Below are 20,457 nucleotides of genomic sequence, written 5' to 3'. Positions count from 1 at the left end.
AGTAATATAAATGCAAACATTATCGTGCAAATAATATTATAGACCATGAAGAATAAATTCACTTTTTATATTATTAAAATTTATATTAAAGAATTATGTATTTTAATAAGTATTCTAATAAGGTTGAAAACATTGCTATTAATTATATTTCAAAAATAAATTGAAAATAATAAGTTTTTAAAATATAATAAATTTAAATTAAATTTTATTTTATTTAAAAATTCCTCGAATGATAAGAAAATTAAAATATTTTTACTTATATAAATTTCCTATTAGGTAATTTAAAGTAAAACAATTAAATGCTCATTGCTCTGATCGTGATTATTTTATCATTTTTCTTAACGGCTATAAAATAGAATGTGTTATTTTAAAAAAAAAAAAAAAAAAAAAAAAAAAAAAAAAAAAAAAAAATCACTATAATAAAGATTTGCATTTGATTGTGAAGTAATAATCGAAATACTTACGTGAATCAATTAGAACAAAATATTGAACATTTTGGTTGCGCAGTAGATTATAAAATTATTTTACCGTAATGTTTAACTGATTTTTAACCATCTTCGCCAATTTTTGAGGTTAAATATTTTCATTGTTTGAATGTTTTAATCAAACAGGGAGATGTTAAATTCGATATTCAATATAGCAAATACTCATTGCAACCAAACATCCTTCATTTGAAAAATAAGATTTTAGTTATTGCGTTGGTACAATAAAGTATACAGTTTTTTATGCGTCTATAAGCATGAAATATACTATTCTTAAACTGCTATTTAATCTTATATTTAATACACTTAAACTCGTATTTAATATGTTTAAACTTATATATAATACATTATTAGAAGAATATAAATTTTACATAATAGATCGTCAATATACTCACAATATTAAATATAAATTATGTTACTATTAAAAGCGCGCATAGTACTATTAAATTCAGTATTTTAAACAAAAGAATAGTAGGAAACAAATAGATTACGTACTTCATAGATATTAGGATGTATAAATATGCATGTGAAAAGCTGAAAATTGTCGAAACTTATAAGTCACAGAAATTTCAATAATGCCGTTGAAATTATAATAATTAATGTAATTTTTCACATATTTATTAATATTATTTTTAATATTTTCATTAGTAATTAGAACATTTTCATTAATAATAACTATACATAGAGACAATTATATATACTTGTATAAATTTAAAATTCATGATTTTCATAAGATATGGAGGTTAATATAATTTATTTTTAAATACATCATACATACTACATAAATTTAAAAGTTGTATATAAAAATTTATTTCTTTTGTTTTATTGTATCTAAGAAATATGTAAAAATTATAGTAATCAACTGTTAAAGCTTAATTATCATATAATATTTATACAAATATAGAATAATTTAATAAGAAAAGTATTTGAATAGCTTACGAAAAATATTATTTTTTTCATTTACTGTAAGAGTTGCTTTTGAAAATAAGTATCTCAATATTAAATATTCAAATAATAAAAATATTTTGTTACATAAAAATTAAAATAATTTTATGATAATTCACACATTTACGAATACCTAATTGTATTGTAATGATATCAATTATTGTTACCTACGAAGTGCTTTTTATAATGTTGTTTATAATTTATTTTCAAGTACGATTATATTATAAAATAACCCCTTTAAATAAGTTTTTCCTTTAAAACATTGGATAAAAACTGTAAATCTGTAAATCCTTTATTTGCTAAATTTACAAAATAATGATGCGAACAAACAATAGTATGTGAAAAAATATATTTTTATAAAAATTTTCATTATAATAAAAAAATATTAAAGACAATCTACTTGTTTGCGTATACAAATTATATCGCATGCTCTTATAACAATTTTCTTGAATCCTTTCATATGATTTTTATCTCCATAGAGAATATTATTATAATTGAGTTAATCAAATAGCAAATTTTTGCACTCTCGTGTTCTCGATTTTGGAACAAAAATGTAGTAACATAACAAAACTAAAATTAAAAATAAATGCTTTAATGTTCATGATTAAATTCTGCTTACAACTATATTTGCCTATTATAAACAAAAAATTTTACTTAGTCTTATATTTCAGAAATATTTATTAAAGTAGAGCAAAAATTGATTAATTATAATGATTTGTTGAAGTAACTTGTTTTGAATAATTTCTTTTACTCAGAGTATTAAGAAGTGACTATAACTTTTCTTAATTATTGTTTCATTGTTCGGACAATTAAACTCCTTGTTAATAATCTTCTTGATATCAATAATATCAATGATATGGATGGATTGATTGATATTATAAAAAAAAAAAAAAGTTTTAAGTAGGGTAAATTTCAAGTAGACTCACAAAATATCTTATACTTTTGTGATTTAAATATGATTTATTTATGGTACTTTCTTATCTATTTTCACTTTCCTAGTTTCTAAATTATGATAATGTTGTTATTAGTATTCTATAATTAATCGAGAACCATTCGAAAAATATCATGTATAAAATTATTCCATATGAGTATGTATTTTTTTTATTTTCTTAAGGGTTTTTGGCGATTGAATACAATATAAACGGCTTATTCACAAAAGTCTACTATTAAATATTATTCATTTAATAACTTAAAGTCAATTATATTTTTCTTTATATTGAATTGGTAATTATTTTAACATGGATAGATAAAAATGTTGTTGCTTATCTTACAAATTCTTATCGACATTATTAACTAAACTCATGAAAATCTTATATTGTTAATACAATTATATTTTATATATAAATTTTATAGATAATTAATCATTGTAAGTTCGGTCACATATTATAAACAAATGATCTTTTTATATAATGTTATACATTATTATTATTGGTAATCTCAACTTGAAACATGTGGAAAAAGTATAGTATACAGAATGGAGTAATGGAATTACTTGAAAATTACGTGCAAATATATATCAAATTAATGAATTAACAACAAGGACATTCTTTTATTCTTTCTTTCATTAGTTAATGCCAAAATCACAATCATTATGTAAGAATTCAAATTTAGAGGAAATAAATGGTTTTATTATTATTGACTATAAATATAATCACTTGCCCTGTATTAAATTTGCGTACAGGTACTTAATTTATTTAATTTAAGTTAATTTTTAGGAAATGGCAAATAATAAATCTATAGTAATTTTTGTTAATTATTGATTAAATTATTTAAATACTGTTATCCTTATAAACTTCGTAATGTTGATTATTTAAATTGAACATAGAATAACTGATAATAATTTCTTTAAGTACTAAATCAGTCAATTTTAGCCAAACACACAGCACAAATAAACTAATTATTACAAATGTTTTAAATTATAAAATTATAATTAAAACATGATAGTCTGTTAGATAAACCAGAGTTTATTAAATTATTGAGATGATTGTTTAAAATTAAATGTTATTGTCAATCTAATCGTTTTTTAAACTTTGGTTTAGCAGATACTTGGAGTATTTAAATAGTTACCTAGAAAAGGAATTTAAAGTGCCTGGAAACTCTAATGCGCCTATCGTAATTCTATTAATTATCTTAATCGAATATCTCGGAAGATCCCAAGGAAAAGTGCATTAGATTTTGACTGGAGTAATTTATAAAGGTGGAGTTTTCCAAGGTGCGATCGCTTTTTCATTCCTAGGTTTTTTTTTTTACTTCATTGTGTCATCTATTAAATATTATGAAATTTTTATACTCTTTTATATTCTGTATTAAATGGTTTAGGCATTTTTTTAGTGTTAATAAGAAAATTAAAAATAATGTTTAGAAAAAAAATTAATAGGTTAAATTATTAAATAAACAAAAGTTTTATTTATTTTTACATGTAGTACTCTGGGGAATTGTATATAAAGGCGAGAGCTCGTGATCAGATATTTTAAATTTCATTATATAATGAAGTGGAGAAGAGATACAGCTTAGCTTAGCAGGTTAAAGCTGCGCTCAAGCATTTGGGAAAAAGACATCTGTCTAAATAGAAATTCTCCTAAAAATCAATTATCACTTGTCATAAAGCATAATTATTAACATTAAAGGTGATCTATAAAATCAACGAGATAATGAAATGTATGCATGGCGCTATTATTGTGTCATCGCAATAGAAAGATGAGAAAGTTGGAAGTAAGTATGTTTTCATCGACTACAAGCTTCCAAATTATATGGTAATGATACAGTTAACATATTTCATGTTAAAGCTTATTTTGAATATTTTAAAATTAATTAAAATATATAGAAAATTAAATTAAATGAAATCAAAAATATAGAAATATATTAACAGTATTTCGCAATAAAATATGATATTTGAAATATAATTCATAGAAAATAATTAATATATGTATAGGCGCGCGCGTGTATCATTTAATAAAGTTGATTTATAAACTACTAATGATTAATAAAATTTTGTAATAATAATTGACAGTGATATTTTTTCGACTTTATTGTTGAATTAATACGTGGGCAGGGAAATATTTTTATTTTTATTAAATGCTGAAGATTTAAGTGCATGCGAGTACCTGTTGTTTATAATCTCAAAAACATAAGGAGCCGAAGTTTTTTTTTTTTTATACAATTACAATTATTTGATTTTATGCAAACTGATATATAGAAATATACGGAAAATTTCTCATCACAAATAATTGATGCTAAAACTAGTAGTCTTTCGAAAAGGTGTAATTGCTGCAAAAAATATTTTTTTTCTCGAGTTTTATATCATTCTATAGTTATTGTTGTGTGTGTGTGTGTTTTTTTTTGTTTTTTTTTGGTTTTTTTTGGTTTTTTTTTTTTTTATAGACTATTATGAGAATAAAATTTAAATATATTGACACATCCTATGAAGCGAATTTAATTATTGTACAAAAAACCTAGATAATTTATAAGCTGGGGATTGGCTTGACGGATTAGTTAATCTCAATCTGAACGTAGTCTCTGGCGTGGTCTGCGTATCAAACTTAAGATCAATTAAGGAGAAAGTCAATTGATGCAGATTTGGATCGGGTTTCTGAAAAATAACATAGGAAACAGAAAAATCAGGCTTTTCCGTTAAAGGTATAGCAGTCCTCATAATTTACCTAAACTACTGATAACGAAATAAGCCCAACTATTCTTAAATTTAATCGAAAACTTTCAACAATTCATTTAGAAGTACAAATGCCCTTAATAACATTCTTCATGTCAAAATAAAGTTAGTTTTACCTTCTAGTCGAAAGAAACAAGGTATGTGTTAAACTCAGTGAGGAAATAACTAAATTAAACTGCAAAATTAAGGTTTATGTCGATATTTTGCTTTGAGAGATTGCCAAATTCCCTCAAACAGTACACTACAATCCTCTACAGTAGCTACAGACGGAAGGTTTCGAAGTCAATGAGAGCCAGTATAATCTTTGATTGGAAAAACAGGAAAAAAAACTCACATTACTCGTGAGATGGTGGGTTATGCGTATGAAATGAACGAAAAATGCGTATGAACGAAGCAGGTATATGACGTCATAAGAGTTAAATCGGCATGCGTTATCGTAACTTTCTGATAGGACCATAATTTTAAATGAAAAGAAAGATCTAAAGAAATAAGCATACACTGGTGATAATAGACGTGTTCACAAAATTCGTGTCATAACGAGAATGTGGTACACGTTCTGCACGAAAGATATAAATATTGGTATAATAATGCATGGGAGCATATTCGTATGTGGAAGTTTGGATCAATATGTAAAACTTACCAATACAAGCGTATATTCGTACGTAATACATAATATGCAAGTGTAAAGGAATTAATTGGCGAGTAAGTGCAAATTATGTTGAGTATGTACCATAAAAGATACTGTGAGCGATGATGAGATATGTCGGCAAACAGTAAGTCGATGACATTTATTACATTTCTTAGAGAATGTCATTTGTCATATTAATTCGCCCTACTCTCGAGAGAACCAATGTTTGTCTAGGTCGAAGGAAAGTGTAAAAAATATAGATTTTCCCGAATCGACTCCATTGCCCAATATAGCCATTTAAGAAGTTTGAAATATTTGAATAGCATTTTGAAAATGGTCGAAGAATAATAACGAGATTGTCGAACGGTGTTCAATAACTTTTATCACAAGTAGCCAATGATTACCAAGAGTTCATTAGTTGCAAAAATGGTATATACGTATTCATGGGTTACAGCGGCCAATCAACGGAGCCCATTAAAAATCCAGAGGGACAAGCTCGTTCCAGTCCCTCTTTAAACCAGATTTTCCAGAGCGCTTGAAAATATTTTTATTTTTGACATCATTGTGTAAGAAATTGACAGAATATGACCATCGATGCAATGATGCGACAACGCGTTAATAATATGTATTTCAAAAATTACGGTGACCTTGATAACAATAAAGAACCCATGAAAGATAAGAAATATGTATAATAGATCGTAAGGAAAGTAAGAATCGTAAGATATAGAATAAACACATCATAAATACATTTATATTGCATTTTCTTTTAAATTAAGTGAATTTCATCAACAACTGTATCTTGAACCTAAAGAAATTGAAATCATAATTATTTTAATCAATCATTGAATTTGAAATAACAATTATATAAATTTAACATACAGCGATTGATAGAATGACTTAATTTTATTATTGATAACAATGTAAACAAATGAATTTTTAGCCATTTAAAATAATAAGGAACAATATTTGGTACAAGGATGCAAGAATTATAAATTCACAATATAAATGAAATATAATTTTGAATGCATAATAAACTAATAATAAATGGTATAATGTTTAATTGCTTTTTAATTGCTTTATTTAGAATTATATATAAAGTTAGGTCTTTTCTTAAAAACAAAAAAAAAAGTAGTTAAATTAATTTTAAAATGTACATCTTAATTAAACAATGACTGGTAATATTTTAATAAATAACAAAGTATTGAAAACTTAATGATAGAAAAATAGTAATTTGTGCAATTTATCGTGTAAATGGACTATTACACATATAATTGTGCATACATCATTATTCAATATTAGATAAAAAAAAAAATGAATCTATTCTTTAAATTTATTGAATTATACGATAAATATTTTTATCTCTAAATCCAGTACAATAAGCTAATTAAGAAAAAGAAATCAAAAGATATATTCACTTTCTTCATATATATTAATTGTTTTAAAATGAAATGAACGTACCATTTATTACTTAATTTTATATTTTGTTTTCTTATAAAAAGCATATAAAAATATTTTAAATATTGCATAATAAACAAGGAATGACATCTAATTAGAATAAAATATGTTTTTGTCTTTACAAAAACTTAATGTTAAAATAGTATAAACATATTAGCATATTTGTCGATTATGAGAAAATTTTGTTGTGAATATATAATCGGATGTTTTTATAGCGTAAAATTGAGCCTATACGGCCCTGGTTTTCTGGAAATTCTCAGTGGCCCGCGGACATTAAACATCGTTATGTGTCTTGCAATTTGATCCTGTTCGACTCCTATTGCTCCTTTTCTGCTTCGCTCTTCTCGTTCTCTCTCTTTCTCTTCTACTCTCTTTAACCAGTCGTCTCTTTCTTTTTTCTTATGTACGAAAGGGATAAAAAGATGAGGGGAGAGAGAGAGAGAGAGAGAGAGAGAGAGAGAGAGAGAGAGAGTGAGAGAGAGAGAGAGAGAGTGAGAGAGAGAGAGAGCGAGTTCGAAAGGCAATTTGTATGAATTCCTGAGACTACAGGCTCAATTTTGATAACTCCCATCCTTACAATACATATAGAAGGAGGACTGCATGTGCAAGCATGCACGTACATAATACCCTTTCTTTTTCTTCCACCTGAAAAGTGCACGAGCCTCGGGATCCCAAGGAAAGTGTCTCCAACATCTTCCTCCCTCTCTCTCTCTCTCTCTCTCACTAACATTTGACCGTACGTACTCAGGTGCGTGCTCATACACGCGCGCTCGCGAACCCCTACAGAGACGATCTGACTGTTGGCTTATCTATCCATTCGGTAGAGAGAAGAAAAGAAAAGAAAAGAGATGGTGAACTGTAAAGGGAGAAGGGAGAAGGGAGAAGGGAGAAGGGAGAAGGGAGAGAGAGAGAGAGAGACAATACACATCGGAGAACACGTTTGAACGTGCTTAGGTGTGTGTTTGAGATAGAATACGAAGTAAGAATGACGACGGACGGACCACAATAAAACCCTTAGTATATATTATATGTATACGCACGGTTGTTTGAAGTATAGTTGATACAGAGAGAGTGCGAGAGTGTGTGAGAGAGAGAGAGACAGTGTGGTGAGACAAAGATACAGTGTGCGGGAATCGGTAAAGAATCGTTCCTTCATCAGGCGTGGCGGTTTTTTTTTTTTTTTTTGTACCGAACAGCAACTTTTGGAATGCACTTTATTTTATTTTCTGTTCGCGTGTACTAAAAGCAGTGATCGTGCGTTGTTGGGGCTCGGGCTATAGATTTTATTTCCCAGGTGGAGACAAAACTAAGGTATCGGCGGCTCAACAACACGGGAATTTTTCTCATTAAAATTTGTGTGGTTGGAGAGGTGAGTTTTTTCTTATGAAATTATTCATCCGTACTCTTGATTTTTGTAACATATAAGCCACTCGTTTATTATATAAATAAAAACTTATAAAGTTTTATATGATATTTTGTGAATATCCATTTTTAAATGCTTAAATGCTATATGTCAAAGCTCATTTTACAAATCATAAACGACAAATCCTTCCATGCCACGTTATTTCAACAAATAACGTTTAAGGATGATAGAGTCGAGTTATATTTAGCCCTAATAGCAATAAAATGGTATCAACATAATAAACATAGTAATTATTACATTAATTTCTTTTGTTGTAGGCTACCTATCAATATTTTATATAATTTGAGTGATAAAGTTATAAATCCAATTGATTTAATATGAAAATAGGTAGCAAATCTATTTCGTTACTAACATTCGTTAGTCGCTATTTAATAAATATGAATTTTATGATATTATAAATTATAGTATTATTACATTATAAATAATTTCTTTTTGACTTATAAGTCAGATACTAAAGCAGTGATGATTTTGACATTAATGATAATATTATACTTATAATACATAATTGTCAATGAAGTTCATAAATATTTCTTTTAATAATATAATGTTTCAATTTAGAGCCTCTTCTCTTAAAACATATTCTCTTAATACAATATTTTAATAATTTATTTTAATGAATTGTATTTTATAATATTTTCAGTGTCGATGTCAGGAATCTGTTATTGGTAATGCAGGGCATAATGCCAGTAAAAACAAAATCGAGATTAGAGAATATAGGAGTCACTGGAGGGATGGTTGATGCAAGAGCAAAACAAGTGCTTAAAGAGGCTGTTGACGCAGTTGTTAATAGCTTTGCTAAACATACTCAAGGTTATGGAAGAGGTATGTGATACATTACTGTGATACATGAAGCGATAAAATCGACCAAAGATATACTAAATGTATATTTTTTTCCAGTTAATGTCGTAGAAGCTTTACAAGAATTCTGGCAGATGAAGCAAAGTCGAGGCACTGAATTACGAAACGGAGCACTTGTAATATATGAATCTGTACCAGGTGCGAGTCCACCATATATTTGTTACGTAACTTTGCCAGGTGGCTCATGCTTTGGAAGTTTTCAAAATTGTCCAACTAAAGCAGAAGCTCGTAGATCTGCAGCTAAAATCGCCCTTATGAATTCTGTATTTAATGAGCATCCATCACGCAAAATTACCGATGATTTCATAGAAAAAGCTGTCGCTGAAGCGAGAGCTAGTTTTTCTAAACCATCCGTTGGACCTAGTGGAATAAACAACCAATCTCAGGTATTAATAAGTTTTAAGATATTAGAGTTACATTATATTTATTATTAGTATTATTAAGAAACTGGTACATGCCAATTATAAATGATTTATCTTAATAACGCTGATTAAATATATTTCTAAATTTTTAAACTCTGGCATTTTATTTTATTAAAATTTTCTTAATAATTATTATGACTATTAATTATATAAAATACAAATTTACAAATATAGAAGTTTTAAATTAATATTTCTGCAAATAGTTTATAAATATATGTAAATGAATTATGATGTAATATTTATTATAAAAATAATTTTTTATCAATTGTACTTAGATAGTTTAAAGTTTCTTTGTAAAACTTGATTGTTTTTTAAATTTATTTGCCAAGATAAAAAAAAAATGGTTATTTTACTAAATTTTTTAAGCAGTGAAGATAAATATTGTAATTAATATCTGCTGGTATTTTAAAATAATACACCATTTATTCCTAGGCATTTATAAAAATCCATTAAAAATTTTTAAAACGATACCTCAGCATATAACTTCATTAATTGGAATTTCATTTAGAATTAATATTAGAAAAAAAGTAATATAAAATTGTATTCTAGATGACATGTTGAATCAATTAGTTTCCATTTTTTAATTTAAAAGCTTGAGAATTCTTATTTCCGTTGTTTTTTATTTGGTTTTTTAAAAAAGACAGAGAGAGAGAGAGAGAGAGAGAGAGATAGAGATACCATTTGGCTCAAAAGTAATTTGATAAATTGTTTGGAATAGAGATTGATTTTTAAATAAATATAATTCTGTTTGTAAATGTTGTTGTTCTTCCTCTTTCTTAAGAAAAAAAAATCAAAGAATAAAAGATATTTCAATCATTTTTACAAATATGTTTAATCTAAGAATATTTTTAAAACAAATCCATCGTTTTTCTTACAAACATGTAAGAATACACGTAAGAATTTTTAATGGAAAAACAATTTCGTTGGGATTACCATTCGTGAGCGATAATGCAATTGCGTGAATCAATAATTTGTCAGGGCAAAGGCGATGACAAAGAGGATCCGAACACTGGAATCGGTGCGTTCCGCTTTATGCTAGAATGCAATCGCGGCCGGACGATGCTCGAGTTCCAGGAGCTCATGACGGTATTCCAACTGTTGCACTGGAACGGCTCCTTGAAGGCGATGCGCGAGCGCCAATGTAGCCGCCAAGAAGTCGTGGCTCATTACAGTCACCGAGCCCTCGACGACGACATGCGCAGTCAGATGGCCCTCGATTGGGTAGCTCGGGAGCATGAGAGCGGCGGCGGAGTCGTCGCCATGGAACTCGCTTTAGCCGATCGAGAATTGGAGACGGCGAGGTTGGCAGGACGCGAGCTGCGCTTCCCTAAGGAAAAGAAGGACATATTGATGCTGGCCCATGCCCAAGTTTGCCCGCAATGATAAGGAGACAGGATTAAGGCTCTATTTTTTCAGCTTTACTTGACTTAAAGATTGCTTAAAGATGACTACGGGGGTTGATAATACGAGAAATGTCGATTTTCTTGCTGATTGAGATGAAACGTCGATGTTTCAAGGTTCTCTTTTGATCTCAGTACTATAAATCTTTGGATTTAGTTTATTGTGCAACAATATTTTAAAAAGAACCGACAGTTTAGCTATGCATTTATACGAAAGAAAATTTTTATAAATGACTTGTGATATTGAAAATTTCAATTACGTAAGCCTGTTATATAATATTTATTTATTCGAATTCTAAAAGTTCAAAAAGAAAGTAACCATCCAGTTATTAATGATTTATAACAATATTATATGACCAGTAGTTGAATTTTAAATTAAAAAAAAAAACTGAGGTTGTGTATAATCGATCCTTTCGTTACTAATTGTTTACATTTCGTTGTTTTATATTAATAATTAATAATCCTCAACAGAATTAAAATTTTCATCTATAAAGCCATAAAGATTTCGTGTAGTACAATATTGAAAATTAATTGCATTGAATTAAATTATATATAGATTTGATTGTGTTAGGAATAATAGCAATTATATTTTATTATGTTATTAATAATTAATGTAAAATAACTTCGTACTAAACTTGAATAAAATAAAAAAAATTTTTTTTTTTTTTTTTTTTTTTTTTTTTTGAAAAAATGTATTAAAAGGAAAATAAAGTTTACGATTGTTATTTAGAATTAAACAAAATTTAATAATTTGTTTCTAATTTTATAATGAAAAGGTGTCAATATTACGAATAGGTTAATTTTATAAAATTATAAAGAATTATTCTATCGTACTAGGATGTTGTTATAAAAAAAAAATGAAAAGAAAAAAAAGAAATTATTACTACTAACCATTGCAATGTAATTGAATATTTGTCAATTTTAAATTTATTTTAAAAATATCGCTATTATCTGAGATACTTACAATTAAATCAGCATTTTGAAACTTGTATCATGTAAATTATATGATTATTGTTATTATTGTAAGATGAATTAATAATCAAAATATTTTATCACTTACTTTAAAATGCTTCGTTTAATGTTTAGAATTTTATAATTAAAAATGATTGATATAATTAGTTTAATTATTTTTAAGTTAAATTTCTATGTGAAATTACAAATAGTAAATTGCATCTAGTATATAAAAATGTATACTTAATTCAATATTTTTTCAAAAATAAACTGTATTGATTTTCTTGTTTATTTTATTATATTATATTATATTTTAGTATAGAAGGCTTTATAATTATATTATTAGTGGCAAAAAACTATAATATGTACATGCTAATTCTATTATCAAGATCGCAATTCTCCCTTCTCTCTCTCTTTCTTTTTTACAATTTTGTCTTACAATGTAGAGTATTTTAAAACAGTCAATAAATATTTTTAAACTTCAATTAAACAGAATATATTTTATACAATTATGTTAATAATATATTATTAAATAAAAATTAATAAAAATAATTTATAACAATATATGAAAACATCTTATTTTTAACTTAATGTCCTTGAATATAGTCGACAGTCGTTTCGTGCTTTGCACTTATATTTTATTACTCGCTGATTTGTCCGAACTTGTCTGCTCAGGTTCTTGTAAAGGATGCTCCAAGACTTTATCAATTATTCCAAATTTTTTGGCTTCCATTGGGCTCATAAACTTATCCCTTTCCATATTACATTCTACAATTTATATTAAGTACAAAATTAAAATTTTTCACTTCAATAAATTAATAAAATATCTAATTAAAGCATATTATAATTTTAAATTGTATTTGGTAACTTGTTCTCAGCAAAATAAAAGATGAAATTTATGTAATTTCTGAGAAAATAAAAGTAAAAATAGAAACAAATATTGAATAACAGAGTAATCGGAAAGAAAAGAATTATTTTCAAAATTTATATAACCTTGAAATTTTACAAAAGTGAAACTATATAAAATTAATCCAAAATCTCAATAAAGCAATAAATAATAATAAAGCTATTGCAATAAAAAATATTTCTATTTAAAGTTGTTTTTCCTCAGTATATTGATAGCTCAGCATACTGATTTAACTATTGATAATTAAGTATAGATAAATCATATAAAATTCATACCTATTGTTTTAACTTCATTTCCAGTATGTTTGGCGTACAAAATGTTTATTTGATTTTTGAGTTTAAGAATTTCATCAGCTTGTATTCTAATATCAGTTGCTTGACCATGAACACCACCAGATGGTTGATGAATCATTATTCTAGCATTTGGCAATGCATGTCGCATACCTGGCGCACCAGCTGTAAGAAGCAGACTTGCCATTGAACAAGCCTGCCCGACACACCATGTCGCGACTGGCGGAAGTACATATTGCATTGTATCGTAAATGCCAAGACCAGCTGTGACAACACCTCCTGGAGAATTTATATATAAGTGAATTGGTTTTTTACTGCTCTCTGATTGAAGAAAAAGTAATTGGGCAACAACTAAGGATGAAACGTCATCTGTTATCTAAAATAAAATAATTATTTATATTAATATTTACTTTCACATTACACCAAAATATTTATAGTTTATTAAAACTAATTAAGTTAATTTAATGTTTTCTACTAATGCCTATATAATGTAGTACATTCTTTAATATTCTAACTAAATGAAAATAAATAAAAAATATATTTTATCTAACTAGCAATAAATTAAGAAATAAGTTTTTACAAAATATCGTATTTATTGTCTAATTGTTTAAAAATTTGAATAATTATAAAATGATTCTTACTGGACCCATTAAACATATGATTCTTTCTTTCAGCAATCGAGAATAAATATCATAAGATCGTTCACCTCTTCCAGTTTGTTCGACTACAATTGGCACCAAATTTAGAGCTCTAGAGTTGGATTTTTTTATTGAGATCTGTTGAAAAAATATAATCAAAAAATAGAACAGCTAAATATAATTGAAACAAATATGCAAATAATTTTGTAAAAAGAAAACTGAATAGCTAAATATAATTTAATGTTGTGAAAATACGAAAATTATTTTATAGAGTATAAATATTATATTTAGTATCAGATTATATCGAATAAACATATTTCATTGTTTTTACGTTTTATATTATTTTACAATATTTTAATAAAAATAAACTTACGTTTAGCTGCAATAAATTTCGAATATTCCGTAACATATTTTATATTTTAATAACAGTCTTTCAAAAGTCTTATATTTTAATTGATAAATCAATTGTTAATAAATCTCGGGAAATTAAATTTACAGCCGAGACCTGGAAGTTGTGATCCCTTCGGTTTGCGATTTTCTAATACACATTTGCACTTTAAAAATCTAACCTTTTTAAATATGTAGTAGTAGGTCTAACCTATCATTCGCCATTTCATTTATAAGAAAGAGATGAAAAATTTCCAATATATTAAAATTTATTATTAACTGAAGGTTGAGACTTACAATTAACTAAGTGTTTTGTTATATAAGTTTAGATTGTTTGTAAATAATTATTGTAATAATTAGATATTGTTAACTGATTTGGAAGAGAGAATTCACTAGAGGTTAGAATGCAAATTATTTATTATTTTATAATAACTATTTTTATATTTTCATAAATTAACTATCTTTAGAATATATATTTATAATTAAAATATATTTTTTTTGCTTTTTTTTTTTTAATTTTTATATAATTACAATACTAAAATTGTGTATATTTACTATTGTTAGTGTTATTTATTGAAAGCCTTAAGATTATAAAATTCAATATACTATATAAATTTTTCCAGTAAAATGAATTTTACAATATTTAGAAGTTTTCATGGAAGAATAAGTCAATGCTTTAAAGAGCTTATAACATTAAATAAATTTCAATTTGATAATATCAGAGGAATTCATCAAATATGTACTAAATATATTTTAAGAGCAACTATAAACAGTGATATTAAGCCTATAAATTTACTTACACCAGTGTCACCTCAATTTTATCAATTTTGTGGAATAAAACAAAAAGGTTTATTGAAACGTTATTGTAAAGATTGTACTATCGTTACAAGACGTGGAAGAATGTTTGTTTATTGCAAATCGTTTACTAGTCATAAACAGATGTCATTTAAGAAGAAAGAAAAATATTTAAGAATTCTTACATCTGTAAGTCAGAAGAAGATACGCGATTGGTGATAATTATTATAAGTATATAAGTAAGTTGTTTATGTAAGACAACAGATGACGTTTCTGAAGACTTTAATAAATATATCTTTGTCAATTATAATATATATTCTAATTTATTTATAATTTAATGTTTTAATTTTTTGAATTATATATATACATATATATATATATTTATATATACACATGCATATGTGAATTTGCATGTTATACAATGTTAAACTAAAGTTTTAATAAGTATAATTGATGATTTAGTCTTAAAATTAAAATTTTATTATTATTAAATAAATATAAATTTTTTATGCAATTAAAATTTAATATTCTGATTTAAGGAAATATATAAAATAAAATGATTGAAGATAAATTCAGTTTATATAGCACTTTTCATTATATTTTAACAATATATTACTTTGTAAATAATCTATACATTAAACAAAATGAAAAGGCATAAAATTCATATTATACATATTCTTTATTTTATATTCATATATAAATATACAAATAATACTATATTTATAATATTTAATTATTATAAATTAATAATATTGAAGTTTTTATGAACTATTTCATTAAAATTTGTACATGAAATTATAAATTTATAAAGTTATTACATAAATGTCAAGTAATTTAGTATAAAACTATAAATTATGTACTTATTTTTTCAATTAAAATTTTTTCATTATTTTTTTGTGACATCAATCAACTACCAATGCTTATTTAACAAAGTATATTTTATCGTTTAAATCAATTTAAACAATTAATTAATAAAATATTAAGTAATTACAATATATTACAATGTTGCTTTTTAGATCATAATGATCATTACATTTATTTAGACATGAATTGAGTCATAGGATCTTCTTCTCTAATACGCTTCATCTGGAAAGCTTCTTTTTCTTCTTCAGTAAGTTCTTTTACATTGTACATACTATTATAAGGTCGTTTCCTTTCATCTAATTTTAATAGCCTTTCCGCATCTTTTTGATTTTCTTCTTCTTTTCTGAGAGCTTCTTTTAATTTATCTTCTTTTTTAGCTTCTTTATTCATCTTTCTTTGATTCTTTTTCTTTTCCTTTTGTTTTTGCTTTTTATTTTTTCTTTTCTCCTTTTTGGACTTACGATCAATGTCTAATCTTACATCTTCATCAGACGAATCACTTGATAAATCACTTACAGAGTTACTGTCCGAATTACTTTGAACACTTACTGTAGATACATTCATTTGTTCAGTTATTGCTCTATGAGTTGCGTCCTTGCTAAATATTTCTAGATTTCTTGCGTAGTGTTCTTCGCTATAAGCATTTCCTTTATTAAGTTCTTCTGCCTCGTTCATGGCTCGTTTTCCAGCTTCACCACAGCAGTAAGAATTTTTTATAAAGGAATGACAGCATTTATAACCCCACTGGCCTTCATGCCAATGTGAACCAAATACAGACGTGTGATTATTTATATATACATCTTCTTCATACCTAGATCGAATGATTTGCCTTTCCTGACCTTTAATAATCTGAAAATTTTCAATATTTATAACAATAGTTATATTTTTTCATAATGCAATCTTAAGATGTTTTTATAAAAACTTACATTTCCTGTGCGTGAATATTCTACATATTCTTCAGTTTGTGCTAATAAAAGAGCTGCTGGTGGAGCATTAAAATGCTCTTTACCACCATATTTTTCAATAACAGTACCACGAGCTTCATTTTTCAGTTCTTCTCGTTTTTTATCAAATTCTTGTTTCAAAAGCTCCACTTTTGTTGGTTCTGCTAATAAATGAACAGTAACTCCTTTATCGTGTGCATCCCATGCAAATAATTGAGCATTTGCGTGTTCCCGAGTATCTCCAGTAAATCGTGCAGAATTTTCACCTTTATAGTCAACTCTAAAAAATTTATAATTATTTGATATTTAGAAAACTTGTAATAATGCGCTAGTTTTTCTATGGGTAATTTGAAATATTTTATGTCTAAACGCATCAGTTTTACTTAAAAAACTCAGTAATTTTTATAAGATTTATATTAAAGTTAGAATGAAAAAATAACAATATTATATAAGGATGGATAATTGAAAATTATTAAATTTTAAATTAGTATTTAGTATTATTTAATATCGTGCTGAGAATTAGCACAACATTAATAAATCAATTCAAAACTTGTAATATAATTTTCTAAATGTTGAAATATAAAGCTCTAAGTTAAAATTCTTTTCTATTAATAATTTGAAATCTCATTACAAAATAAAATAAGAAATTGATTATTAAAATTTGAAAATATTATATTACTATTACAATTTTATATTATTAATACTTACTCTCTATCTGTACCAGCATATGGATTATCTCTCATTGATCGAGTTTTCGGATCATAGTATGCAGAATTTGGATCCAAATTTCTCAGATACTTTGCTGTATCTTCTCTTATTCTCAAATTTCTGACAGTAATACGTTGTTTACTGTCAACCTTTGTTCCAGGCATATCAACTTCATCTACATATTTATCTTCGTCAGCATCAGAGTCTTGCTCGTCTTCTTCTTCTTTAGCATTTAGTTTTTCAGCACGTAATTGTTTTTTGGCTTCTTCAACCTTTTGATACTCTTCTATGATAGCTCGATGTTCAGATGGATCGTAACCAGCCCATCTAAATTACAAATCAGTAGCATAAAAATCTTCGTTGTCCTCATTATTTTAAAAATTTTTATCGATTTTCTTAGTAATTTTAGAATAATTGTTTTGGTAATAAAAACATAATTAAAATAGAATTTACCTATCACGTTTGCCATCATAATCCAGTGATAAATTAGGTTGTATAAATTCATCTGGTGCAATATTAAAGTTAGTATATTTTGCTAATGTTTTTCTTGGTCTTTCAAAACAGTCTTTTCTTTGATGTCCCATAGCGCCACAATTTTCGCAAGCTCCTTTACGCCACTTTGACGCTACTTTATTCGTTTGGCCTCTGTTATACCACTGATCGATTTCACTAAACTGTTTTTGTTTCTCAGGTTGAGGTCTTTGATGCTTAAGTGTTGGCCCCTTTTAAATGAAATCGATTCAAATTTATGATAGTTGTAAGAATAAATATTCTTAAAGTAAACTAAATTTTGCCTACTAAATCACCTTACAATATATTAATATTAATTTGTTAGAGGAATCATGCTATGATTATCCACATTCTTTATATAAATATATTTCACATATTAATGACGTGATAATGCATTAAAATTATAATTTAATAATCATAAATACAACAATTAAGATATATAATTTTCATATAAACAAAGTTACTAAGGTCTGAAATAACCATTTATATACAAATTTCTATAATGTTTCAACTAGCCTCGACTGCTTACTATTCTATTATGTTACATAGTAATAAACAATAACTTACGTGTGCTCCAAAATACCAGGGCGTTGCGCTAATATATTGGGGAATGTGAGGATTAATATCTTTTCCCTCTTCGTCCACAGCCGCTGGTGCAGTACCAGCTTTTCTAGCCTCTTCAAGTTCTTTTGCCTTACGCCAGTCTTCTCGGCTCTTTTTTCTTGGCTCATCTTCAAATGTACTGGCATTTTTCAATATTTCAGAAACTGGTGCATTAATCAATGGATTAGCCATTGCACTTATATTTACTTCGTAATACTTTGTTAAGAGCCAAGCATACAAGAAGCATAAAAACACATTAAAAGATGCACACTGTACACATTAATCACTAACAACTGTCTTTAACTATAATGTTAAGTAAGGTTATGTTAGAAAGAAAGAAAGTCGCATAGTGTCGGACTGTTTAACAAGAAAAGTCTAATCTTATTGGCTTTGGCAAATGTGCGGAATTTCAAATTTGAGTAATAGAAGACATTCAAACAAGTACCAGACAAGTAGTAGAAAAAATGATAAAATATTAATTTATTCAAGCCCAATAAGAAACTTGAAATAATTTTGCAATTATTTTTAATATTCAAATTGATATTTTAGAATAATATGTTTTTTATATAAATTTTCTTCTAGATGAAATGGAAATGATCTTAATTACAATGTATTAATTAATTTTCGCATGTTATTTATATATTTTTTCATTTAAATGTTAAATTAATATTTATTAAGTGATTGAATAAATTTTAATGCAATTACTCTGCTTATTATAACTATATTACTATTGCTATAATGGTAGAACTATTACTATATAATTTATTTTACAAATAAAACATTGAAAGATATTAAATATGATTTTTACTTCAATTATATTGGAAAAGGAAAATCCTGTAAAATAATTGTTTTGAAATATTTAAGCAACAGTTATTTCCTAATGCAATTTTATTTATTTCCTATTATGAATCAATATGTTTTTAAAATTTTGGTATGTACGAAATAATTTAATTTCATAATGTAATGGCTAAATTATTATTAAATAAAGGCAACATTTATTTTTTATATCAAAACATATATAGCAATGATTTCTAATTTATAACGACGAAAATTTATTACAATAGAATTATCTTTGTTTGAAAATGAAACATTGACGTACTAATCAGAAAAAAAATAATTTCGATTTTTCATTCTCAGAGAAAGTCTCTACTGTTCAATTTTTCTTTCATAATCTACATAACTCTGCTATTAGAATAATTTGCACATTTGAATGAGATACATTTGTTTATATTATATTTAAGATCTTTGCAATATGATAACTGCATCATTGTATAAGTGTAAATATTAGCTTTTTATATTTTGAAACCTAATATACGTTGTGAAATAATTTAATTATTATTAATTTAGAAACTTTGTAATTTTAAATACAATTGCATAAATAAAATGCATAATTAAATATTTTAGGCTTTATTGCATTACTGCTAGGTATATGCGGAAATTTAGTATTAAATAGATAATGATAACTTACTTTATAATATGAATATTTATGTATTTTTGAAGGGGCAGAAATAAGAAAAAAAGGACAATTCAAGGCAGAATCATCACGTGATATATATTTTTTTTTACTTTTTTTTATTTAC

At 26.1% G+C, this 20,457-nt stretch overlaps 3 protein-coding genes across 3 annotated transcripts; 1 reads left to right on the top strand and 2 right to left on the bottom strand.

Annotated features, from left to right (window-relative positions):
* The first annotated feature begins 8,268 nt into the window (after positions 1-8,268).
* Positions 8,269-11,510, top strand: lft (Limb expression 1 family member lowfat). Its single transcript, XM_011498094.1, has 4 exons — positions 8,269-8,546; positions 9,241-9,422; positions 9,498-9,844; positions 10,859-11,510. Exons 2-4 carry the CDS (start codon positions 9,269-9,271, stop codon positions 11,261-11,263), a joined length of 906 nt encoding a protein of 301 aa, XP_011496396.1. The 5' UTR covers positions 8,269-8,546; positions 9,241-9,268; the 3' UTR covers positions 11,264-11,510.
* A 1,303-nt stretch (positions 11,511-12,813) lies between these two features.
* ClpP (Caseinolytic protease proteolytic subunit) lies at positions 12,814-14,475 on the bottom strand. The gene is made up of 4 exons (XM_011498095.1): positions 14,440-14,475; positions 14,070-14,204; positions 13,414-13,804; positions 12,814-12,999 (listed from the first exon to the last, which is right to left on the bottom strand). The coding sequence occupies exons 1-4, from the start codon at positions 14,473-14,475 to the stop codon at positions 12,863-12,865; spliced, it is 699 nt and encodes a 232-aa protein (XP_011496397.1). The 3' UTR covers positions 12,814-12,862.
* Positions 14,476-16,155: 1,680 nt separating this feature from the next.
* Slu7 (Pre-mRNA-splicing factor Slu7) lies at positions 16,156-19,187 on the bottom strand. Its single transcript, XM_011498093.1, has 5 exons — positions 18,842-19,187; positions 18,218-18,486; positions 17,765-18,091; positions 17,039-17,336; positions 16,156-16,961 (listed from the first exon to the last, which is right to left on the bottom strand). The coding sequence occupies exons 1-5, from the start codon at positions 19,067-19,069 to the stop codon at positions 16,284-16,286; spliced, it is 1,800 nt and encodes a 599-aa protein (XP_011496395.1). The 5' UTR covers positions 19,070-19,187; the 3' UTR covers positions 16,156-16,283.
* Positions 19,188-20,457: the final 1,270 nt, after the last annotated feature.

This window comes from Ceratosolen solmsi, unplaced genomic scaffold, assembly GCF_000503995.2.
Source record: "Ceratosolen solmsi marchali unplaced genomic scaffold, CerSol_1.0 scaffold14, whole genome shotgun sequence".
Classification (NCBI taxonomy): Eukaryota; Metazoa; Arthropoda; class Insecta; order Hymenoptera; family Agaonidae; genus Ceratosolen; species Ceratosolen solmsi.
This window is presented reverse-complemented; position numbering and strand designations above follow the sequence as displayed.